The 26152-nt window shown below is 37.6% G+C and overlaps 1 protein-coding gene across 5 annotated transcripts in view; it reads right to left on the bottom strand.

Moving 5' to 3' along the window:
• ACSL3 (acyl-CoA synthetase long chain family member 3) overlaps window positions 1-26152 on the bottom strand; it is a 78750-nt gene that overhangs the window by 8924 nt on the left and 43674 nt on the right. For 3 of the 5 annotated variants that reach the window (XM_001166550.7, XM_001166511.7, XM_009444405.5), the window contains 12 exons: window positions 23829-24246; window positions 16491-16668; window positions 14835-14944; window positions 13787-13925; window positions 11563-11713; window positions 10167-10290; window positions 9849-9920; window positions 8398-8537; window positions 5790-5962; window positions 4037-4111; window positions 2166-2357; window positions 22-136 (listed from right to left, as the gene is read on the bottom strand). In XM_001166550.7, the coding sequence (XP_001166550.1) occupies window positions 22-136; window positions 2166-2357; window positions 4037-4111; window positions 5790-5962; window positions 8398-8537; window positions 9849-9920; window positions 10167-10290; window positions 11563-11713; window positions 13787-13925; window positions 14835-14944; window positions 16491-16668; window positions 23829-24206 (1847 nt within the window). In that variant the 5' untranslated portion in view covers window positions 24207-24246. The remainder of the gene's footprint in view (window positions 1-21; window positions 137-2165; window positions 2358-4036; window positions 4112-5789; window positions 5963-8397; window positions 8538-9848; window positions 9921-10166; window positions 10291-11562; window positions 11714-13786; window positions 13926-14834; window positions 14945-16490; window positions 16669-23828; window positions 24247-26152) is intronic. The other 2 variants (XM_063790802.1, XM_063790803.1) reach the window with 1 other exon arrangement.

Raw genomic sequence — 26152 nt, 5'->3', positions numbered from 1 at the left:
GTATGAATTCCACGTTCTTACCTGTTTGCATATGCACAAATGTTATCTACTAGTGGAAGATTCTTCAAAGCTGCCTCTACTTTCCCAAGAGAAACATATTCCCCTGCCTGTAGTTTTACAAGGTCCTTTTTACGATCTGCAAAACAAAGAAAGGTGGAGAGGGGAAAACAATGAGTAATAATATTAATAACATTTAATACATATATAAATACTGGCCATTCTCTAAGTAATTTGCTATCAAATTATTTAAAACTTTGCAAAATTAAGCATTAATGGTTATGCTGAAATTAAAAGCACATATTAAAATTAGGCCCTAATTTTTGTACAGCTAAATACATGCTTTTAAAAGAAAAACAGGCCAGGTGCAGTGGCTCATGCCTGTAATCCCAGCACTTCGGGAGACCGAGGCAGGCACATCACTTGAGGTCAGGAGTTCGAGACCAGCCTGGCCAACATGGTGAAACCCCGTCTCTACTAATACGAAAACTAGCTGGGCGTGGTGGCGCACACCTGTAATCCCAGCTACTCAGGAGGCTGAGGCAGGAGAATTGCGTGAACCCAGGAGACAGAGGTTGCAGTGAGCTGAGATGATGCCACTGCACTCCAGCCTGGGCTACAGAGCAAGACTACATCTCAAAAAAAGAAAGAAAGAAAAACAATTAACTTCTACTTAATGGACTCCATTAGCAGGGCTTCAAGTATGTTCTTCTGAACAGGTTTATTTCTGGTATCCATTAGTACCAGGCAGGTGAAGAAGATATTCAATGCCATCTGCAAGTTCACAACCTATCTGGAGACATGCATAATGCAAAAACGTATTACTTCAATACATTGGTACTACAATGGTAGTGCTAAGTGTTAAGACTCTCCAACCTGGGGATTTGGAAAAAATTCTTGCAAGTGAGGCCTGAGCTGAGGGTTGGTTGGTTGGTTGGTTTTGAGATTTTGAGACAGGGTCTCACTCTGTTGCTCATACTGGAGTGCAGTGGCACAATCACGGCCTCCTGGGCTCCTGTGATACTCCCACCTCAGCCTCCCGAGAAGCTGGGATTACAGGCCTGAGTCACTATGCTCAGCTGCTTGAGCCGAGTCCTAAGGGAAAAGTGAGAGGTCAGGTGCAACAACACTGGCAAAAGCCAGAAGAACATCAGCTCTAATTTCAGCTGCATCAAGGAGGAGGAGGAAAACAACTGACGATGAAGGTGAAGAGGGGAACAATGTTAACAGGGGCACCCTGAACTGAGCTTCTAGGAGACATTAAATGGTTGTGGCCAGTAAGATCCATGTTTAGTAATTACATGGTGGCAGTGAGAGGGTGTGTTTAAGGGGGTAAGCATGGCAACAGAGAAATTATTGGGAGAGGGTGGCAGAAGGTACAGGCCTGACCAATGATCAAATAAGAGAGACAAAGAGAGAAGAGTATGATTTTGAGACATAGCTCAAAAAATAAACTAGTGGGATATAAAATAGGCATGGGAAGCTGACTGAAGAGAACAGTCTTGAGTCTCCTCCCAGGTTTCTAGTTAGCAAGACAGGGATAGAAATGCCATTAACTTTTTTTTTTTTTTAGACAGAGTCTTGCTCTGTTGCCCAGGTTGGAGTGCAGTGTCGCGATCTCCGCTTGCTGCAAGCTCTGCCTCCCGGGTTCATGCCATTCTCCTGCCTCGGCCTCCCAAGTAGCTGGGATTACAGGTGCCCAACAAAGACACCACACACGGCTAACTGAAATGCCATTAACTTTTTAAAAAAAAAAGAACCTAAAAGGAGAAGCAGAATAAGGTATTTTTCAACCCATATGAGTCATAGTACTTGAGCTGCCTGGCTTTCCTTTGTTCTCCTGGGCAAGGCAAGGGTGCAGTTCAGATTGTGAGAGCTCCATCCACTAATCTCTAGATGTCAGAAACACAGGCAGGAAAGAATGACTAAAGGTTATCTAAGAGTAATTTAAAATACCACTGCTGCTGAACCATCTTTGAGAACTCATAACATGTCAGGCCTCATAAATTCCACAGTCCGTAATATTTTATATTCCAGGAGTGATGCAACAACCCAAACTAAGATTACATAAAGATTTATATTATTCAGCGCCTCCTCTAAATATATTGTGCTTCTTGTGTAAACTATTTCAGAAACATTCATTTTCAAAAAAATATTAGATGACTTACCAATAATCTTTAAGCATCCATCGGGTTCAAACTCTCCAATATCCCCAGTACAGAGCCACCTTTGTCCATTTTCATCTTCAAAGAAATCAGCTTTTGTTTTTGCTTCATTTTTGTAGTACCCCATTGTCACACTTTGGCCCCCAATAAGAATTTCACCCCTGGGGTGTGGTTTATCAGTATTAAAGTATCCACCTAATAAAATAATAATTGAGTTAATAGTTGAGTTAAATACAACACATGAAAATTTGAAACTATTAGTTTCTAAACAGTCATCTTATTTTAATCCAATTAGAACTTCCCAAAGGAAAAAAGGCAGACACTATGAATGAACAAAGTTTATCAATTTAACAGTAGGCACAAAATCTCAGTTGCTAAACCATAAGTATTTATGTTTTCAAACTTCTATTCCGAGAAAAAAATTAAACTCTAAAACCCAACATCTTCCATTTGTTGTGTAAAATTATAAATACAAGAGACAAATTATTTGAAAGATTCTGCAACATCTTAAATATCATATTGATAAACTGACAGAAGTATTAAGTCATGCAATTAATAGAACAAATCCCTATATAAGAATGAGTTACTGCTGGGCCAGTGGCTCATGTCTGTAATCACAACACTTTGGGAGGCCAAGGAGGGTGGATCGCCTGAGGTCAGGAGTTTGAGGTCAGCCTGGCCAACATGGTGAAACCCCACCTCTACTAAAAATACAAAAAATTAGTCGGGCATGGTGGCGCACACCTGAAATCCCAGCTATTAGGGAGGCTGAGGCAGGAGAATCGCTTGAACCCAGGAGGTGGAGGTTGCAGTGAGCTGAAACCATTGACACTGCACTCCAGCCTGGGCAACAAGAGCAAAACTCCGTGTCAAAAAAAAAAAAAAAAAAAAAAAAGTGAGTTACTACACATTAAGATTTATTCTTATAGATAATTTCAAAATGACTCCAAGCCTAAATTTATTAAATATTCCCACTAATTCTGCTAAAGATAGCTAAAAGACATCCAAGCCTTAGAATCTTTATTTATTTATTTATTTTGGAGACGAGAGTTTCACTCTGTCACCCAGGCTAGAGTGCAGTGGTGCAATCTTGGCTCACTGCAACCTCCACCTCCCGGGTTCAAGTGATTCTCCTGCCTCAGCCTCCCAAGTAGCTGGAATTACAGGCATGCACCACCACGCCTGGCTAATTTTTGTATTTTTAGTAGAGACGGTTTCACCATGTTGGTCAGGCTGGTCTCGAACTCCTGACCCCATGATCCGCCCGTCTTGGCCTCCCAAAGTGCTGGGATTACAGGAGTGAGCCACCGCGCCCGGCCAGAATTTTTATTTTTACTTGATGTAGAGGAAAGGTGCATCCCAATAAAACACAGATAATTTGTATATTTTAACAGGATCAAATAAATTTTTAAGTGACCATTATTTTAAATGGCATGAGAACAAACAGACTTCTATGGAATTGCAGTGAAAATTTCCTTCTAATAATACAAGGTTGAAGCCCTCAGAAAAAAAAGAAAAAAATCATTTAAAAATCCACAATTTCATAAATTTTATAATTTTACTTCTGCAAAATAAAGTTATGATCACTCCTAATTTATTGACATTATTCACTTATTAGTACATTTCTCAAGTTTTTGCCATAATTCTTACTTGCATCTACGTAATAAGTAAAATGAAAACAATAATAGTTCTTCAGAAACATCTTTGAAACAAGAAAAATAAATGCATTCATATAGTTCGAGATAAAACACGTCTATCACAAAGGACAAAAATGAGCACTTATGGGTGTTTACATTCTAAAGCAAGAAAGTGAAGCACTAATTTTCAAGTTTAATACTTTAAAAATTAATGCTGTGGTTAAAATAGTATATTACCTTCCTCCCAGTTTTTTAATTTGATTTCACAGCAAACTAATGGTGCTCCCACTCTGCCAGTATTGTAGTCCCACACTAGGAATTAAATGAAAAAAAGGGTATTTGAGAACAGTAGCTAATACATTGCTTCATTTTTCTAAATTACCAAAAATGATTATTTATCCTAAGGCTGAGATATCCCCAGCTATTCCTTAAAAGCAGAAGTCACATATTGGTGAAGCACAGGCTGTGAGGCCTGTAGAGTCGTATTTTTTGGCCTACATTGAGGTTTTTGTTTTGTTTTGTTTTTTAAATTAGTTATTGTCATTCTTAAAAAATCAGGAAATTTTAGATGTAAGTGTGGAATCGCCAGCAACAATGGGCCCACATTTCAGGTACAGCAGAACTGACGGCCTCTGTTAGAGAGGGCATGCCTGCTCCTGTTCCCTCAGAATCAATCCTTACCCATCACATTGTCTTACATTAGGGCCCACTTGACTCATTTAAATAGGTAGCTGCCTGGTTCTTGAGTTTGAAATCCCTGTCTTAAAGGATGATGAAAACAATGGTTTACGTCTATTCTACTTTCTTATTAGGCCTCACCGATGTGCAGTATAAAACACCTCTCTAATCTTTTCCCATGTAATGTATCACCATTTCAAAGTGAGATCTCTGCAGGCTTCCATCAGCTTATGCTATCACACCCTATTTAAAATTAATACAGCAATAGCTCAAGAGCCAGACTGAAGAATAAGACTGGTGGCTTTCAAGGATGTGAGGAAAGAACCCTCCACTATTATGAATTACTATTGCATTATGTTTCCTCTTCAAAGACCAAATATCAGAAATGAAAGGCTGATATTTAACATTTTAAAGACTTTTATTTAACACATAAACTGTTACTGATTAATCATTCAATTTGAATCTTAAAAATAGAAGAAATTAAGGATCCTCAGAAGAAAGAAATCCCCTATGCATGTATTTAAGATTGCTTATTTCCTACAAAACATGACTTAGAACTAGCTTCCAAAAATATACGAAAACAGAGAACATAACTGAAGAACAGAAAAATGAAGTAATACATGAAAATGGTATACAGAGCCACTCAAAATAAATAGGGAAAAATCAGTTATGAGGTTTTGTATCTATCCGTATATAGCAAATACAAAGTAGGAGAAGCACAGCTGTATCCTGTACCGGAAAGCAAAATAACTTTCTCCCATAAAAGGGACGCATGAGGTCCTATGCGATTCATCTCAGAACTGCTGATTAGTTGGTAGATCTCCTCCTCAAACACAACCACATGATAAACTCTGGTAATAATATTCCCTAGACCAGAACCTAGTTCCTTCTCTAACACTTAGAGAAATCCTCATTAACATTTCTGAACCTGAGCCTTAATATACTCACCTACACAAATAAACAAAAGCACCTTAAGTTTTCTACATAAAAAGAAATTTAATCACTGATGTGAGAAAATAAATGTACACAAAACAGTCAGTGTTTGTTACTAAAGTTTCTTTTCCAAAATGCTAAGTGGTTTTTAATATTACCTATCAGTTTGATATAAAAACTTCTCCAGATAAATTATTGACTCTAGATGCATCTAATACATTCTAAAAATTGATATCAATGATCATAGTACTTGGAATCCACCATTATTCTGCCTCACAAACACCTTACTACTCTTCTCCTATATATTTGCAGAAAATATCCCATACCCCAAAAAAACGTCTGGCATCACACTCCAGCCTCTGACCATGGAGAACACTACCTTCGGAAATTGTTCCAGCCCCAGCAGATTCAGTGAGTCCGTATCCCTGACCAACAGGACAGCAGAAACAGATGTTCATGAATCGCTGCGTGGTTGCAGAAAGTGGAGCGCCACCACACAACAGGAGACGAATATTTCCCCCTAGCAAGCTTCGAACTTTCCGGAAAACAAAGCTAAAGAAAAAAATTAGAGAACCACAGGATTTTAAAACTGAATGGGATTTTCCAAATCACTTAAACTAATCCCCCAGTTTTGATATGAGAGATTTTGAGATTAAGTTACTTATCCAAGGTCACACAGCCAATTTGGAGAGTCTCTTGAGCCCCAAATGTTAATTTTTTGAAGTTCAACAAGGTAAAGAATTTATTATTTCCTCTTAAGAGCTTTTCAAGTAATATTCGAATTTGAATCGTCAGGTTTAGTTTTGTATAGTGACAGGAAAACCCTTGCTTATGGCCACTTTTATATCATTATTTACATAAAATATTTATCATATATTAATGCTGAACAATTCTATCATCTTTATGAAATGTATTAAAATCAAATTAATTTTTGCTTTAATGTACTTTATTAGAAACGTGTATAATTTGTATACCACAATCTGTTTTTAAAGTTTCACTAATTCAAGCTTTGAAGTGTTTGTTAAAAATAATCTAGTAAATTATCTGTGAAGCATTTTAAAAAGGAAACAAGTTAAACATCTAATTGATGTTTCTGAAAATACACTAATACAAAGATTGCATACTGCCTTGATCAAAAAGGAGAGGTAGTACTTAAAAAAAAAAAAATCTTTGCAAAAGGTGAAGACTACACGGTGACAATTTTTAAAAAATGGTATTAACAGACTTTTCAAATCAGCTTTTACAGTTACCCCTTGGCATCCAGTCCTCTGGATACCAAAACCCTCAGATGCCTAAGTCCCTTATATAAAATGGCATAGTATTTGCATAAAGCCTACACACATCCTCCAAAATACTTTAAATTATCTCTAGATTACTTATAATACCTAATACAATATAAATTCATTGTAAATAGTTGTTATACTGTATTTTCTTTTCCACTGTTATATTGTTATATTTTATTGTTTTTTCCCCAGAATACTTTTGATCCACGGTTGGTTGAATCTAAAGATGTGGAACCTGTCGATACAGAGGGCCGACTTTACAACTCACTGAAGAAATAACTAACGTAAGGCAGGAAAAAAAATTACTAAGTTCTAAATTATGTGAAGCATCTGAAAACTATATTAATATTACCATAAAAAATACTTTGAATGTCATACTTCCATTTTCTAACTTCTAAGCTATTTTATGATCAAATCATAAATCTATGTACTCTATTAACACTACACAAATACAAGTTGGAACAAAACTGATCATTTAAAGCTTTAAATACAAAACATTTAATTATATTCATACTGAAATAAATATAAAAGCAAAAGAGAAACTATTTCTCAAAATAATTAAAACTCCCTAAGTGTTCACAGAAAATATAAACTCACAAATAGCAAAATCTTAAGTGAAAACACACTTTTAATGACATCGCAGGTTTTTTAAACTGCTCATACTATTACAAAGGTTTTTTGTTTGCTTGTCTTTTAAAGAGACAGAGTCTCACTTTCACCCAGGGTGGTGTGCAGTGGTGCAGTCATTGCTCCCAGGCCCAAATGATCCTCCCACTGGGGGCCCAAACAATCCTCCTACTTCAGTCCCTGAAGTAGCTGGGATTACAGATATATGACACCATGCTCAGCTAAGCAGAGAAGGAATCTTGCTATGTTGCCCAGGCTGGTCTTGATCTCCTGGCCTCAAGCAATCCTCCCATGTCAAGATGGATTTTTTTTTTTTTTTTTTTTTTGAGACAAGAGTCTCACACTCTGTCGCCCAGGCTGGAGTGCAGTGGCGCGATCTTGGCTCACTGCAACCTCTGCCTCCCGAGAGAGTTCAAGCAATTCTCCTGATTCAGCCTCCCTAACAGCTGAGACTACAGGCACATGCCACCACTCTGGCTAATTTTTGTAATTTTAGTAGAGATGTGGTTTTGTCACGTTGGCCAGGCTGGTCTTGAATTCCTGACCTCAGGTGATCTGCCCGCCTTGGCCTCCCAAAGCACTGGGATTACAGGAGTGAGCCACCGTGTTCAGCCAGGATGGATTTTTTTTTTTTTTTTTTTTGAGACAGATTCTCGCTCTGTCGCCCAGGCAGACAGATCGTGCAGTGGCGCAATCTTGGCTCACTGCAAGCTCCGCCTCCTGGGTTCACACCATTCTCCTGCCTCAGCCTCCTGAGTAGCTGGGATTACAGGCGCCCGCCACCAAGCCCCGCTAATTTCTTTTTGTGTTTTTAGTAGAGACGGGGTTTCATTGTGTTAGCCAGGATGGTCTCAATCTCCTGACCTCATGATCCACCTGCCTCGGCCTCCCAAAGTGCTGGGATTACAGGCATGAGCCACCGCGCCCGGCCTGGGATGGATTTTTTTTAAAGAGTTCTCTTGACTTTATGAAATATATTTCTTTCTTATAACTATCTCAATTAATTGGGCTATTAATGTGAACTAAATGATTAAATTATCAAGAGGAGAAAGAAGGAGGTAGAGAGTCTTTACTTACCTGTCGCACAGTGGAGTATTACGTCCTTTTGAAATCTGTTCCATTTTGTAATTATAGGCCAGAATAAACAGATTACGTTGAAAACTACTCATTTCACTGACTTTATTCATGACATTTTTGTAGATCCGATCCATGATTTCCTAAATGTATAAAAATGAGTTTAACATAGTTAATAACAGCTGCCTTACATATTCACTTAGCATTAGATTAACATTTCTAGCAATATTAAGGCATTTTAAAAGAAGTACTCTTCAACTGTGGATGTGATTCAGCAAGAAGGAAAAAACCTTTTGTGAATTTTTCAAAAAGATGTATCCTATCAAGATCAAACTTTTAAAATCGAACCACAATTAGTTTAAAAATAAAGTTTCCACAAAAATAATTTTTAAAAGCAGAAATATATCTAGATACTCATATAAATTGTAAGATATTCTTTATATTGCTTTGCTTATCTTACTAATTCTGAACTAAAACCTACTCACAAAATAAACGAACAACCGTCTGAAATGGTTTTTCAAAATGTCCTAACTTTATCTTATAAAAATATACAGTACCACATTCTTTGCTCACAAAAAGACCATGCAACGTTTGGGGGTTTTTGTTTGGCTATTTGTCTTTCGATATTGCACCAGGAAGTTTTCCTTGTCTGTGCTGCATTTTGCTTGCTAGGTCCATTACTGTGAAGTATACTTTAATGACTTAAAATAATGTTTCCTCCACAACTTTAAATTATACGTCATTTTTAAGTGAACTAAGAATTTAAGTTGGATACTAAAGAAATTATAATTATAGAAAGAAACTACGAAACTACTGATTATTTATATTTGACTTTGAAGTAACTATGTAATTATTCTTGACGTAAGCATTTAGGTACCCGACAATAATTCCCATCATTTCCAAACAAACTCAGCCTATGTTATAAGGAGCCAGAAAATCACTGCTGCCCCATTTCCCTTGTCTTATTCCCCGGCCCCTATATTATGTAAGGATGAACAGCCCCTCTTAAGTCCTTCAAAGCTGCACCAGCTTCTCTGTCACTTTGTTTGGTGTTTAGGCCAGACTTTCCCTGAGGACTCAGGAGGTAACTATACAGCTTGCTTAAAAGGAGGTGATCTCACACTTTCCCTCCTAGCTCTCAATAGGCTTCAAGTGTCAATGAATTCACAAACAGATATCATGAAAATAATTTTTATTTTAACAAGAAGGTATTTAGGCAAACGAGTTGATAATTACACACAGAAGCTGAAATTAAGTTGAGTGCTTAGTAAATAAGAAAGCAAGCTAAAACAAGACTGAAGAAATCCCATAGCGCCTAAAGCAAGATTCATAATCAATAAGGAATAAATCCTACATAAACTACCTTGTCAACAATATATTTTTCACTAGCACTAATGCTTTGTAGCGGGTGATACTTCTTTAATACTCAATATTAAATAAGGGTCACTTCTTACCGGAACTGCTGCCATCAGTGTTGGTTTCAACATGGATGTATCCCCTTTGCTTCCTTTTTTAATTTTTGAAGACTACAAAATAAGAAAAAGTGATCCATATAAAGTGATCCTTATTTTTAAAATTCAATGGTATTCTTAGATCAAAAAGCCTATTATAAATTATTTTAATGTACTTATAGTCTAAGAAGCACTTAAAAGGCTAAAGCTCATTTTAAAATGAACCATCGCTCTCGCAATATACTGTCATACTGACTGAAAAAAATGCATTACAATTCACTATGATTTTTTAGTATTTCAAGTCACAGACATTGAACTTACCTGATCTGCTAAAGTCTGTGGTGAAGAGTAACCAATGCGGCATCCGTGAGAAAGACAGACAAGCTCAGCACTTAATTCTAGAACATGGGCCAGAGGCAAATATCCAATGTAGACATCTTCCTCTCTAAAAGAAAAGGGAGACGTCAGAAACAAAAGTGCCAAAAGTGCCCTATAATGGGAGCAAGCTTGAAGGCACATGGAAGGGCCCCAGGGCATCAATTTGCTGGTCAAGTGTGTATGTGTTTGTGAGAGAGAGAGAGAGAGAGACAGGTGAAAACAGAGGATAGACAGATGCTGGGGATGGGAGGGAAAAAGAATTACAGCTCAACCTAAAAGCAAGGAGGCGCACACTTGCAGGAAGGAATGCTGTTTCCCGTCCTACTTAAAAGCACTCAGGAATTATAAGCGTTGCTGAAGCAAAGTACTGAGGCACAAGAAACAGTGGCTTAAACAAATAATAATATAGGGTTCTTTTGAAGAACAGAAGAAATCATCCAAGGAGGAAATGGTCTTTACATCTAGTGGGTTGCCAACCAGAAGAGTTACAGTAGAATCCGCAACTATCTGCCAGAAATTTTACAGATAAGACTCTTGTTGTGGGAATTGGATTACGTAATAAATTAGATCTTAATATACAGAAAATGTGTAAGTATTTGTATATACTTCAAGAGCTGCCCCCATAACCAAAATATAGAAGGTAACTGAGGCAAACCTGTAAGAAAATTGTTGCACTTAATTTTTTCTGAAATGTATGCATACGTAAGAGACATTCCTCCATCCCCAAGTTCAATACCATAGCAATTACGTGAGTGTGTGTGTGCGTGTATGTTTGTAATTTCTGTGCATAAAAGCATCAAAAATATCCAACCACTGTACCCTATCGGTCATCAGAATACCAATTGCATCTCTGGCAATGTTTCCTTGACAGTCCCTCAAACTTCCATCTGGTTTCCTCCATCAGTCTCTTTCCCACTCCACTCTACCTTCCGCTGCTACCACTGGAGTTTGTATTAACAAGAAAAATCAGAGACCGAATACTGAAGCTCAACAAATACTTAGTGGATAAATTAAGTTACCTGTTCACCTGAATTGTATTTAGATATAAAAAAAACTACAGCAGCAAATACAAGCTGATTAAAACAACTTAAAGGATTTACAACTATACAAATTTAAGTTCTGTACTTTTTAAAATATATCTATATGATATATTTTCAACCTCACAACTATAACTATTTTGCCATTAATTTTAATGTCCTTTTTTATTTTTTAAGGAAATGCCTACTACAAACAGACTCTGAAGGACTAATTTAGCCATATATTAATAAAATGACACAAATGCTAACATTATAACAGACATAAATACTTAACTACTCAATGTTACTTTACTATGACATACCCCAGTTCTGGAATCCTTTCTGCCATCCCAGTTATACCAGCAATAATGTTACTATGTGAGATCATGACTCCCTTTGGAAGTCCTGTGGATCCACTTGTGTACATGATTACTGCAATATCTGAGGGCAATGGTTTGCTATGAGGTTGGTTTTCTGCATTGAAGAGAAAAAACACACACATACACTTTTATGAGATTCAGCTGTATCAACTATTTCTTTTCATTATCATCAAATAAATAACTCAATCAAATTGAGTTAATTTAACTCAATTCAACAAATATTAGTTATACTGAGATCAACAAAATAGATCAAGTCCCTGCACGTATGGGAGATATATTCTATTGAGATATACAAACAGATTAACCTACGAAGAAAACTGAAGCAAGACAAGGTGAGAAGATGACAATAGATGCTATTTGGATGGAAAAGCCTGGAGAGCGTCTCTGTAGAGTTTCGTTTAGCAAAGGCCTGAATAAAGTGAGGAAGGGAGCCATGGAAACCCTGGAACTGGGAGAAGAGTGTTCTAATTAGAAAAAAATAAGCAAATGCAAAGACCCAAAGGTAGGAATGTGCTCAGCATATCTAAAGACCAGCAAGGAGTGTGGCTGGAACAGAGTGAGCAAGAGGAAGAGTGGCAAGAAACAATGGTCAAGTGACTATCAGGGACCACACATAGGACCTCAAAGGCCACGGGAAGAACTCTGGATTACGTTCTGGATGTAAAGCAATGTTGTTTTGAACAGGAGTATGTTATTATCTGTGAAAAAAAAGATCACTTTGGCTGCTGTGTGGCTAACTTTACAAGGGGAGAAAAGGTATCAGGGAGACAAGATTATCCCAGTAATTCAACTAAGAAATAAAGGTAGCTTTGGACTAGAGTATCTAGGTGTTTGCTAAAAACTACTCACTGCTTCAGAGTGGTGACTAACTTGGTTACACTCAGAGTCCTGCATTAAAACACGATGTGAACCATTTGAAATCAGAAGAGTACCAGCCTAAGGACAACAGTTGAGAGGCTATAGAGGTGGCACAGCAGAAGAACAAAGAGAAATAGGTCATGGTTGGCATTGCTGATATGTCTGAACCACTCCCAGAACTACTCTACATGTGAACTTCTAAATCAGTGTGAAAAAATTATTTAAACGTACTCCCAATAGAATACCCTTCCTCTCCTGTCAGTCAAGATACATTTCTTAAATAATGTTTACACTTGGAAGTCTTTACTTCCAAATCAGCCCTTCACTCCTTCAATGCACAGCACCCTTCTCCAACACCACCACTTCTTGGAAATTACAATCCTTGTGTCATCTGACCTCTGCATGCAGCCCCTGATCCTGCTGATGACTCACCAAGATCTCCTTTCCCTTGGCTTCCAGGAACCACATACTACTAGATATTTTCTTATTTCCTCTCTGACTAGTCCTTAGTAGCCTCTGAAGCCACCATTCCCTGTTGGTGACCTCACCTCCTACTCCCACAGCTATAATTAAAACCTAACTGCTTCTAGCTTCCAAATCTCTAAGTCCAAACATAACTCGAGTACTAGACTTTTACACACCACTGTCCACAATATATCTGCATCTAAATATCCCACTACCACTCAAATTCCAGGTGCCTAAAATTTGAGCTGAGTGAATGCTTACATCTAATTACTAGGTTTCCAACTACAGAGGAAATGCAGTCCCAGCATCCCAGCAGCTTTTGCAGTATCTCTAAACACTAGTACACTAGCTAACATTTTCTGATGCTTTTTTGAGAATAGGAACTTGCAGAGTCACCATGCCTAGGTGTGCTAGTTGGAGGGTAAGGTTTTCACCTCAGGAAAGGGAAGAACTGGAACAGGGAGTAAAAGGAGGCCTCCAGGTTTAGCCACTCTGTTAACACTTACAGGTAATTCACATAGGACAAGATAAATGTCATTATTTATAAACTAACTTTAAACCACCCAAAACTATCACCATAAAAAAGAAATGAAAACTGAATATAAAATATTTTAAATTTCAAATAAATACTACCTTTAAAACATTAATAATTAATGTTTATATTTTTCCTTAAAACTTTCTTTAAAGACAAGATGAAAGTATACCTAGAGGGACCTGTTTTCCTAACTGATGTTAGAAAACTGATGTGTCATTTGAGCTAACCTCAGAATCAAAACTTTGGCATAATTCTGGAGAATGTGGTCACCAGAAAGCACAGGTAAGGAATTAGAAAAGTGTAACATACCCATGCTGGCCTTGGCTCCCAGGGCCTCCACTGCAGCCATGGTATGCACAATGATGCCCTTGGGGAACTCGGACCAGGTCGGTGGCTTCCCATCAACAGTGATGATGTGCCGCAGGCGTGGGACCAAAGAAACTATATCCTAGAAATACACCAACATTCATCACGTTCATTATTTTTCAAGCAGCTTAGCGAATAAGAAAACTAGTTTACCATATTCGGTGAATCATTAAGTAATTTCTTGCCTCAAAAAAGAAAGAAGAAAGGGTACACTGGCATAATATCACTTTTTACAGATGGTTAAGTATTGGTCTGAATTTAAATTATTATTTTATAGCATTAGATTCACTGTGTGTACCCTTGGCCTTTGGTAAAACCCTGATCAAGAAGGGTACTGCCTTATAAAATGGGCATGTAAACACAGGTTGCCTAAACTGTAGAGAAACCAGAAGCCCCTCATATTTTCAAGAGACTACATAAAAATATATGGGGGAAGGAGGAGAAAATTCACATGTAAACTTGTTCAAAATTTTCTTTTTGAACAAGTTTACATGTGAATTTTCTCCTCCTTCCCCCATATAGAATAGCCCAGATATTTCTGGGAGTTGTCTAGAGACCAAAGAAACCTCTTTTTACTGTAATATCATTAAAAGTCTCCCTTTTTAACTTTCAAACAATTCTGAAAACTTGTAATTACTTAATGCTTCAGAAGTAAAATAAAAATTACTAGTTTAAAATATAACCCTTCAAAATTACAAATTTACTAAAAGTAAACTAGAAAATAGATGAGCACAATAAGAGAAAAAGTAGTCGTAATTTCTTCAATTTAAACATAGGCATCTTAACAATTTATAACTCTGGATTACTTATACATGAATATATACAAAATCTACTTTTTATTTTCTAAAGGAAAAAATAAAGTATGATATTCATAAAAGTCCACAAAGATTAAGGACTTAAAAGTCATAAAAGAACTAAGTATCAATAATAGGGCTCATGACACTGAAAATTCTAAAGTATCAGACAGTTAGAAAGTAACTAGAGTCCTCACCTTCAACTTTGTTTGTAAGAGTTCTTTACTAGTAATGATGTTGGTCACCTCTGTTTCATTTAATGCATGAACAATGGCTGGACCTCCTAGAGTAGCATATAATGTAACAACTAAAAGGAAAAGCAGCAGCCAGTCAAATATTCAAACATTTAACTACAAATGTAAAGTCTCTGAATGTGGAGATGAATCATAATAAAGCATTAGGAGCCCTAAACTGTTAAATCCACAGTCTATAAGTGTTATGTTTTTTAAAGTTATCTTACCATACTAATCAACATTACACCTACTCATCCTCCCCTAAATGCCCCAAGATTTCCAATTTTTAAAGATGAAGATATTTAAATTTTTATTTTGTTTCACTTACAGATGTTACTCTGGGACTACCACATTGTGAAGGAATTATAACTGATTTCTAAGACTTCAAATTCTTAATTGTTGGCCACTTGGCTTTACAATGTGAAAAAGAACATATACAAATAGGATGACACACTGAATGTCAGATTTACGGTGTATGTCAAGAAAAGAGCACAAACAAGTGGCAGTACTTTATTCTCAAGCAAAAATATCTAAAGACAAACATTCTCAGAAATGCTGAAATTACATAACATGAATAATGTAGATTTTTATTTACTTTCTGCCTAACTCAAAAAAGATACACAAAATGACTTTGAAAATAATTCTTTAAAAGCTCCTCAAAAGAAACAATGTAAATCCAAACCTGTGACAACAAAAATGGAATGTTTGTTTAAAAGAAAAGGTGTAGGAGGCCTAGCACGGTGGCTCACGTTTATATTCCCAGCACTCTGGGAGGCCGAGGTGGGCGGATCACAAGGTCAGGAGATCAAGACCATCCTGGCCAACAGGGTGAAACCCCATCTCTACTAAAAATACAAAAAATTAGCCGGGCATGGCGGCATGCGCCTGCAGTCCCAGCTACTCGAGAGGCTAAGGCAGGAGAATTGCTTGAACCCGGGAGGCAGAGGCTGCAGTAACCTGAGATTGTGCCACTGCACTCCAGCCTGGCGACAGAGTGAGACTCCATCTCAAAAAAAAGAAAAAGAAAAGGTGGAGGAATTTACAGCAAGAAATCTGGTGAAAGTGTATTTTCTGTTTCATCTGAAGGATGAGACTAAACATCCACAAATTCCTGTCACATTTTGGCACCGAGACCTCTGAACTTATGCTTCCAGAACTATCTCACAGACTGAGCCACCATAATTACCATTCAGATAATTACAATATGAAAACTCTATTGTTTAACTTGCACCTTGAAGTTCACCAGGTTTCAGTATGGAAGTGTTTCGGAGGTCAACTGTTGTTACTGATAGAGGTGACAGAACAAAATTGACAGTAACTTCTAAAGAGGATTCCTGAGAAATGGTATTGGAACAATGGCCCCTAAGTGTAGGTCTAGTTCTCAAGACCTGAAAGTCTCCCATGAAGAGGTTCAAGCCTCACTGCAACATTGATTGGTACAATTTGTCATATAATTGATTTATTTTCCAAAATAAACCAAAAATTCCAAGTCACAACAGAGTTCTCCACTAACTGGACACTGGGTGAAAATTAACATCAGAATTTTAACCTCTTCAGAGTAAAGTATTTCAATAAATATCTGTAAGTTCATTCTTCCAGAAGATAAGAAAGTCTACATACGCTGAAAATTATACATAAAACACGCCTGTGCAGCTATCATCCACTCGGCCCTGGTCTCACAGAAGATGGCGATGTTGGTCTTTGGTTTCTGACCCAACATCTGTAATCCATTTCCAAAATTAAAGGCTCGAACAAAGACATCTTCATAGGAAAGCCAATTATACTGTCCAAGAATAACCTGATAAAACAAAAAAAAAATTTTTTTAATGTAATCAAAATAATTTACAGAAAGAAACCAGAATATCGTCCAAATGTTATGATGAACCAGAAAGTTACGTTTGCATAGAATTATTTTTTTAATAAAAAGCCAGAAACTGAGTTTGAGTGAAAAATCTATTTTAAAAATTAGCTATTTTGTGACATCTTCTATAACAACTCAAATCTTATATTGTAACTGGGGGGTTTTTTGGCTTTATTTTTGGTTTTCAAAAATATTGAGAGTTTGATAGGCTCGTAAAGGTCAACTGCCTGGCCAAATGGTCATACACTAATAATCTACTTATAAATTTCATCTATTCAAATGATGTAGGTGTTAACTTAATATTTAGCCTAGTACCAAGTACCGCAGATGCCAAAATTTTAATTTCTCTCTATTTAGGAATTCCTAAATGTCAGTATCAGACGGTATAAAATGATTCACAGAAACTTTCTCTATCCAAGCTAACAGAAATCTTTATGATTGCTGAACTTGAATTGCCATATCAATCTCTGGATAAGCAAAAGCAAAGTAAACAAGTTTCTGTTTACATAACCAGGTGGACTAGTTATATTATTCAAAGTCCCTCTGTTCAAGCCTTAAATGCTTACTGGCACCGCCAGGTTTTCAATATTTTATCTGTTTATCGTAAGTGCTGGTAATACCAAATATGCATTAGTAAAAACTCCCTTTTGAAGTTTTTTAACATATTGTCTTTAGAAATTTTCCTCAACTTAGACAAAACCATAAATAACTAATTACATACGGACTGTATAAAAAGCTCCTCTCTCTGCAAAAATATATAGGTAATTAATTCCCAAACATGGCTGTGTCAGTAATATACATCTCAAACACCTTAAAATCATCTGACCATGTTCATTTTATAAATGTAAACATTTAAGAAATTTCTAGAAGAGGTTGGATAAAAACGGAAAAGGATAAATGCTGCCATCTAGTGTCCCATGCAATTACGCATTTAAGAAATAAATTTTTATTTTGATGGATAAAGCAACTGCATTTAAGATGGTACTTATTTACTTTACTGGTCCCAAACTCTCACCTTGCTCTTTACCCCCATGAAATGCTCAGCACAGGGAGCTCCAATGACTTCAAAAGGAGCTCTGTGAGGGTTAGAAGATAGATGACAACTTGGCCAAAATGTGCAGGAACTGGATTATAATTATTAAGAATTTTACACTCTAAAGGTTAAGAATGCACTACCTTCCAGATTCTAATATGTAAGTGACAGGATTTATAAATTTCAAAGACTATGTGTGTTCTGAAAAGGTGTTTGATATATAATCTAAATATGTAAACTCATGCAATGATGCCACCATGTGGCAAAGGAATCAAATGAGCGTAAGATTTCCACATATGTAAAAAATAAAATATAAAACGAAATCTGAATCTCATGATTTTAATTCTTTAAACCACTGAATCATCTAGTAATTACGTTTTTCATAAATATTACATTTAGAGGACACTACCCACTCTATATTGTATCTGATTTGTGCTGGAAAAGTTTCTAATCCTAACTTTGTCCCTATGGCTAGCCCAAGACAAGATTAAACTATTTATTCCTTGCCAATATCATTGAACACTGCTGCAGAACAGCCAACCTTATTAAATCTAGGACCTCGACACCCTGAAGCAATCCTATCATACATCCCTGGTCTATTTGTTTTCTCACCCTCTGAAATACCTCTGAAACCTTCTCTCTATTCAAATAGCCTCCTCTGGGCAGGTGCACTGGCTCATGCCTGTAATCTCAACACTTTGGAAGGCTGAGACAGGCAACTCATTTGAGGCCAGGAATTCGAGACCAGCCTGGGCAACACAGCAAGACCCCATGTCTAAAAAAGTGTAAAAATTAGCCAGATGTGCAGTACATGCCTGTTGTCCCAGCTACCTAGGAGGCTGAGGCAAAAGGATCACCTGACCCCAGGAACTCAAGGCTGCAGAGAGCTATGATCATACCACTACACTCCAGCCTGGGCAAGAGTGAGACCCTGTCTCAAAATACACACACACACACACACACACACACACACACACACACGTACACACACACCTTCCACCCTTCCTTCTCTCTATTTACAGGTGGTAATCTTGTCTCCTACTGAAAACCTCTTTAAGCACTAGGACTTGTTTTACTTTCACTATTTAGAAATATTTCAAAATTACACACGTTCCTGTCTTCTTCAGTAAAGTACACCTGGCTTCATTTAACCATTCTCTCTGCAACTGAAGATCACTATGAAAAAATTATTCTGAGGGGAGCCACAGAGTAAAAATATTCAAGAGATCTGGATAGTTGCAATAATCATGATAATGATAATGAGGGTAACTAACCTTTATTAGTGCTTACTACATGCTAAGGACACGGCAAGTGTTAACTTATTAAACTCTTACCATACCTGTAAAAAACTGTTACTATTATTATCCCTATTTTACACATGAGAATATGGAGATGTAGAGTAAATATAACTTGTTCAAAATCATGTAACTAATAAGTAATGGGACTAGAATATGAACCCAGGCAAACTCATTCCAGAGATTAAGCATAAAATCACAATGCTTCAGCTGCACTGTAGAAAGAAGTCCGGGTCTTATTAAGCAGGTGAGTAAGGTGGCCTGATTAACAATTGTGAAAAATCATTTTTATGCTGTGTGTGAGTGAATTACAGTTGGGGGCAAGTGTGGAAGCAAGGAGGCCTGCTAAAAAAAAGGCGGGGGGAGGCTGTAAGGGATGTAAATCAGACACCCTTGATTTTTTGGCTTCAACAATTTGGTATGCAGCAGTGCCTTTAATAAATAGGATGAAAGGAGAGGGACAGTTTGGAAGGGGAAACTAAGAGAAGAGTAATATAATAACCAACCCACAAATCCCAGCCAAGAGACTGACCATAATTTGTTACATATAGCATGATGCAAATGTCCTAATAAATCAGAAAATAAGTTTTATACACATACACAAACAGGGTAAAAAAATGTGACTAAGAAATAACACAAAAGACGGCATTAAGAAAGAGGAAAAGAAAGCTAAGTCAACTTACAAGGACATAAATGAGTGTTTCTATTATCTTTTTGGATCAATTTAGAAGGAATGTCATAGTGAAGTCTTCTCTAAGCACCATATTACATAATCCCTCATTCTCTTCTTATTTTTATAAAATATCTAAGAAAAAATCAAGTGTTTCTGATAGCTCACAAAGTATATGAGCCAGCTTGTACTCTTTTCTGTTTCTATTTTTAGTCTTTGCAGCTTTGTTCTATTTCAGGTATACATGTATTTTAAAGTTGTCCTGAAATCATTTCACTGTTCATTTCAAGACGACGTTAGTGCAATGCATTTACTGCTGGGAACACTGGAATCAGGTGATGCTGACACAGGTTCCAGCTCTTAACTCTGCTACAGTTTTATAAAACCATATGAAACTTAAAAGGACCCTGAAAAGGCCTGCCAAGCAACCAAGTGCCTTTTGTTTTTCTGTCCCCCAAGGAAGAATCTGGTCGTAGTGAAGCTGGTGGCTACTCTACCTTGGACACAACGAGAGCAGGGTCATCGCCACTGCCTTTTTTCATCCACTCATCCTCCCCTCAGGACCTCAAAATAGACTGTTGGGATAAGATGGAAACAAAGCTTCAAAGTTCATTAATTTGAAATAAGGCTTGTGCATCTTTCCTTCAACCGTATCAGATACATTCTGGGGTTAATCCCCAAAAGTCTTCCTCAAAAAATATTTTAAATATTGCTACAACATTCGTTTTCTTTTCCAGTTGAAGATTATCTTCAAATATGGAAACTATTTAATGAAGACACACTTCACTGAGCTTGATCAGCTAGCAGGCACTAATAGCAGAAAGTACACAGCTTAACCCACCAGTTGTGAAAGTTCCCCTTTTCAACATCCTAGGCAGATGCTGCTACTGATGCAATGCAATGGGTGTAACAAGAAACCAAGAGAGGGGAAAACGAAAAAGGCCTAGCATGTTTAACATGCAGCTGAGATACCCACTCTACAGTCTGCAGATCACTGCCACAGCTGCAACACAGAATGAACAGAAACTAAAGCCTCAGCTAACCAGCGACACTGCACACTTTCTTCTTGAGTATGGCCAAGAGAAAGTACTTGTTTCATTTATTATATGCAAAATCTAAAAATTAATTCTACTTTCCCAATGAACCTAAAGAAAACTATAACATGTTCCCAAGACACAGTCTAGACACAGCCTTCTGAACAAAGTTTGATGAACCACAAATGCCAATTTCATAGCAAATGCTAGTAGGCAAATCTTCTGACATATAGAAATTCAAAACCTCCTTTTACTAACTAAATAAAACTTCACAGTAATGAACTATAGACAGAAAAAGTTGCTAAAAAACAGTCTGTCTCACCTCCTAACTTTTATGAGTTCAAATACTTCATACTTTGTTGAATAATCATTGAATACAAAGGCACTATGGTTAAGATAAGCAGGAAAGAGCCACATACACTTACACACGCACATTTAGGAAACAACTATCATAGCTCCAGGATTTTATTTTGTCCAGTTATACTGATACACGAATTAGGAAGAAATTTCATATTCACCACATAAGCTTTTCTTTTTTTTACACAATTGAGAACTAGTTTGCTGCTGTACATACCGAATGACGACTGAAAGACAATACTAGCCACATTAAAATGAAAAAAATATGTGTGGGATACCGGAGAAAAACTAAGCTTCCTGAAAAATAAGACTTCTGTATATATGCTTAGACTAAAAGAGAATCCAACCTTTGAATTCAAATAGCATATCAAAGACAAAAAAATGAATCTATAAGCAGATAGAAAAGTAGAAAACTTTTGCACATAAAAATGTACTGTTTTCAGTACCTTCTCATAACTACCCGATTTCTCAAAAACAGACTCAAGAACAGAGTGCCATAAAAAGCTGTGTTGGTTGGGCGCTGTGGCTCATGCCTGTAATCCCAGCACTTTGGGAGGCCGAGGTGGGCGGATCACCTGAGGCTGGGAGTTCGAGACCAGGCTGACCAACATGGAGAAACCCTGTCTCTACTAAAAACACAAAATTAGCCGGACGTGGTGGCGCATGCCTGTAATCCCAACTACTCGGGAGGCTGAGCCAGGACAATCACTTGAACCCAGAAGGCGGACGTTGCGGTGAGCTGAGACGGCACCATTGCACTCCAGCCTGGGCAACAAGAGTGAAACTCCATCTCAAAAAAAAAAAAAAAAAAAAGGCAGTGCTAAATATGTAAATATGACAAAAGCAAACTTCATTATGATAAAATGTTTTGGAAATTACAATCCATAGGCTAGAAAAGAAAAATCAAACATGCTTAACTCATGATTTCAATTTCTAGAAATGTGCTATTAACTTCAGTGAGATCTTAAATAGAAAAAAATTCAGTTTTTTCTAAGTCTGCAAAAGAAATAGGGAATATGTCTTAAAAATAAGGTGACCACATAACTATCCAAACTAGGGCACTTTTGAGACTGTAAGGGGGCACTATTAATGTCACAGCAACAAGTATAAATCAGGATGGTTTCAGATAAAACAAGATACACAACTACTCTATTTAAACGTGAGGAAATTTACATATTCTGTTGTCGAGTTAAAATGTTTTTAGTTTCTAGGAATTACTGACATCAACTTGCTTGGCATCTCCTTCATGTTTTGAGGAAAATGATGTATGAAATTTGTTTAAGTGGCAAAATTAATGGGCCATATATAGAGGAGGTTAAGCAACATCCCTCTGGCCCTCCAGTAAAAGAGGAGCTCTGAGTTTTTCATTCCATAGTTGCAGTTATTTGGACTCTCCTTCAAGAGTTGACGGTTTCCTTGTAACTGACAGGAAAAAAAGCCAGTTGGGGATCAAAGTAGCTGGAAATGGTTAAAAGATATTAAACCTATTACCTAACCAAATTATCAACCAACTACACATCACTTCACTGTACCCCCTCTAAAAAATACTTTATCTTCAATTTTTAACTTACTAGAGTTTCAAGAACTGCTCATAAGGAAGTCACATATCCAAGTTCATAAACGGCATTCTCACACCATTTCTATACTACCAGTGAAACACACTATTCCATGATCTAATTTTCCTCATTGAATTTTCTACTATAATTTTCCTCATTGAATTCTCAAGATAATAGTAATCTAATAATAAAAGCTAGAGCATTTACATTAAGTGCCACAAATTGTTCTAAGCACATTGCAGATATATACACACACACACAATCCTCACAAGCATGAAAGCTGTGATCAGTGAAGAATGGAGGGTATGAGTTCTGGAGCCAGAAGGCCTGGATTCCAGTCCCAGCTTCCCTAGCTGTAGTGTCCCTGGGGTAGGTTACCTCAACTATCTGTGCCTCAGTGCTGTCATCTGTAAAGTGAAAATAATAACAACTAACTCATAGGGTAACTGTGAGTCTTAAGATGATATATGTAAAGCTCTTAGAACAGCTTGGCTCTTGAGTGTCAGTAATGATCATTATCTTCATATTACAGAAAAAGAAACTGAGGCAAACTAGTTAACCTACTTTTCCAGGGTCAGAAAGCCAGTAAGTGGCAAAGCCAAGATTCAGACCTATAGTCTGGGTCTGGAGTCCAGGCTCTTAATCGCTGTTACACTGCCTCTAAGAACATCTTGCCCGTTGTTTCAAATCAACAATGGCAGGTTTCTCCATATTTCTGAAAAGAAATGTTTTAAGAACCATGCAACTGCCACAGCCAAAGTACAAAGATATGAAGCACTCACTGCAACCCACATCTAAGCCACATTTAACACAGCAGGTCCCACCCCAAAACCTGGAGCCATTTCCAGCACCCAGCTGCTCTAGAGACAGGGAGTATGGTTTCATACTCAAAACTGCCCTAGACATTCCAAACCCTGGTAGACAATGGGGAAGAGCTCCACACCACTGGGTCGCCATGTCCTTCCGAAAACTCAGAACATATCAGTGCTGGTAAGTACAGGAAGAAATTAGAAGGTAGTCTAGCCCCCTTCCTACACTGCTTCTCCTTCAACAGTGAATTCTAATGGAGGCAGGCTGTGCTTGCCTTTTACTTCATTTCTAACAGGATATTTTATTCAGAAAGAATTCAAAGGCAATGAAAGATCATCTTACCTTTTTAAAAATTTTTCCATTTGGTTGTACTTCATCTTCCTCATTTAAAACTTCACGTGTTCCCAAGAGTCTTTTGTTCTTAAATTTGTTTTTTGCATATGTAAAAACTTTATCTAAAGTATCACATCCAGGGTATAATACTGAAGCCAAACCATCCAAACTATTAACAGATCTGTATGCAGAATCAGGTTTTGAATTTACAGGCTTTGCTTTAATTCGGTTTGATTTTTCTTGTCTTGACTCGGAGAAAAAATAAAACGGAATGTATGTTAAAATAGTATAAAGTGATATTAGAAAATGTATAAAATATAAAAGAATAGGGTTGATGGTATGTTTTAGCTTCATGGTAGATGGTTTTGAAGACACGTGGTTATTCATAAGTACTCAAAAAGTAGAATTAACAGACTTCAGCGAGAATCTAGAAGGAAGAAAAAGAAAGGCGTTAGTTCAAAATCATTTTAAAATAATTTAAAGAGAAGTTACATCAGCAAATGAAGATTTTTTTTTTTCTATCAGGCAGCAGCTACCACGCTGGTCCCCTACAATGTCTCGATATTTCTAAGAGACTCATTTGTACAATATCTATTAACGACGGAATTACAAGAAAAGTTTCCACATCATACTGTAAACAGGCGGCTGTTCCAACCAAAACCTTAAGTATCCACAAACATTCCCAGTAGTAAAAAGGGAGCAAGTCAGAAAGAGGGTTGGGGGAAGACCAAAAATTTACCCATTTCCTGTGCTTTAGCATCTCACTGCATTAGGGATGGCAAGTACTTTACAAATACAACACACCCATCCTCTCTCACAGCCCCAGCAGCCACTGCCAAATAATCACCACATTCCTTCCCTGTGAGCCCCATTCTCACTCTAGTCAGCAACAGGCAACTGGAGTTTGCAAACACAAAAAATTCATTTTCCACAATGGCTCTACAGATAGTTTTCAAGTTAGGTTAAACTATGACGCAAGAAAGCAGTATACTTTGGTCATTCCGTACTTTGCATTCATCAGATTTATTGAAAATCCACTATGTTAGATATCGCTCTAAGCACTGCGAAAGTAACAGTAAACAAAACGGCCTAAGTTCCCGCTCTCGTGCAACCTGCACGTTCACTGGGAGAGGTAGACAAGCAAATATGTAGGTATGCATGCATGCATGTGTACGTGCCAGGTGGTGATAAATGTTATGAGGAAAATAAACCCAGGTAAGGAAAATAGAAAGTGACTGGGGCAACGTTGGAGAGGTGCTACAGCTAAGTGATATCTGAACAGAGACTCATAAGGAAGAGAGAGCGTACCATGTGCCTATTTGGGTAAGAAAGAGCACTCCGGGCAGAGGGGAACAGCCATTGTGTGGCAGGTGGGTAATAATACCTTTTTTTTTTTTTTTTAAAGACAGGATCTCACCCAGGATAGAGTACAGTACAAGATTATAGCTCACTGCAGCCTCAAACTCTTGGACTCAAGCGATTCTCTCTCCTCAGCCTCCCAAACAGTTGGGACTACAGGCATGTGTGACCACACTCAGCTAATTTTTCAAAATTTTTTTTGTAGAGACAGGCTCTCATGATGCTGCCCCAGCTGGTCTCAAACTCCTGGCTTCAAGCAATTCTCCTACCTGAGCCTCCCAAAGTGCTGGGATTACAGGTGTTAGCCACCACATCCGGCCATCATTCTTGAAGAAACAAAACTGAAGCGAACTAGTAACTAGTTAACCCTACCCAGCTCCAAATCCAGGACTACGATTTCTTCCCAAGTGACGCAAGCAGCCAGCATTTTTCACCTCCTACCCCTAGCTCTGTGTTGCAGAAATTCTATTCCAGGCAAGTGTAGATAGATGAGAGAACTGAAGAATCCTTTCTCTTTCATCCAGTCCCCATTCTTAGGGCAGAAGCTCTACCCCAGGTGCATCAGGCCAAGGACACCAAGCACAGATCATCTTTGCCTCACCTCTTGTAAAGCAGAGGTTCCATGCAGGCCAAGAAGCTCCAAACAGAGAAGACTGATGGGTACATTGATGGCCTAGTAGACCACTCACAGAACAGATATAACTATAAGAAAATCAAGCTGCTGTCCCCAGCCCCAGCTCCAGAACAATGGCACAAAGGTTCTGCACAGGCTGGAGAAGCAGGCTGTAAGAACACAGAGCCCCTTAGCAATTTCTAAGACCGACTATATTTAGAACAAAGAATGGAAAAGTTCATGCCTAATGGCACTGTCAAAAACAACACAGACATTGGTGGTAAGTAATTATCATGAGGCTGCCCAGTACTTTGGGAGGCCAAGGAGGACAGAACACAAAATCAGGAGATCGAGACCATCC

The sequence above is a fragment of the Pan troglodytes genome, chromosome 13 (assembly GCF_028858775.2).
Source record: "Pan troglodytes isolate AG18354 chromosome 13, NHGRI_mPanTro3-v2.0_pri, whole genome shotgun sequence".
Taxonomy (NCBI): Eukaryota; Metazoa; Chordata; class Mammalia; order Primates; family Hominidae; genus Pan; species Pan troglodytes.
Note: the sequence above shows the minus strand (reverse complement) of the source record. Positions and strands in the feature narration are given on the sequence as shown.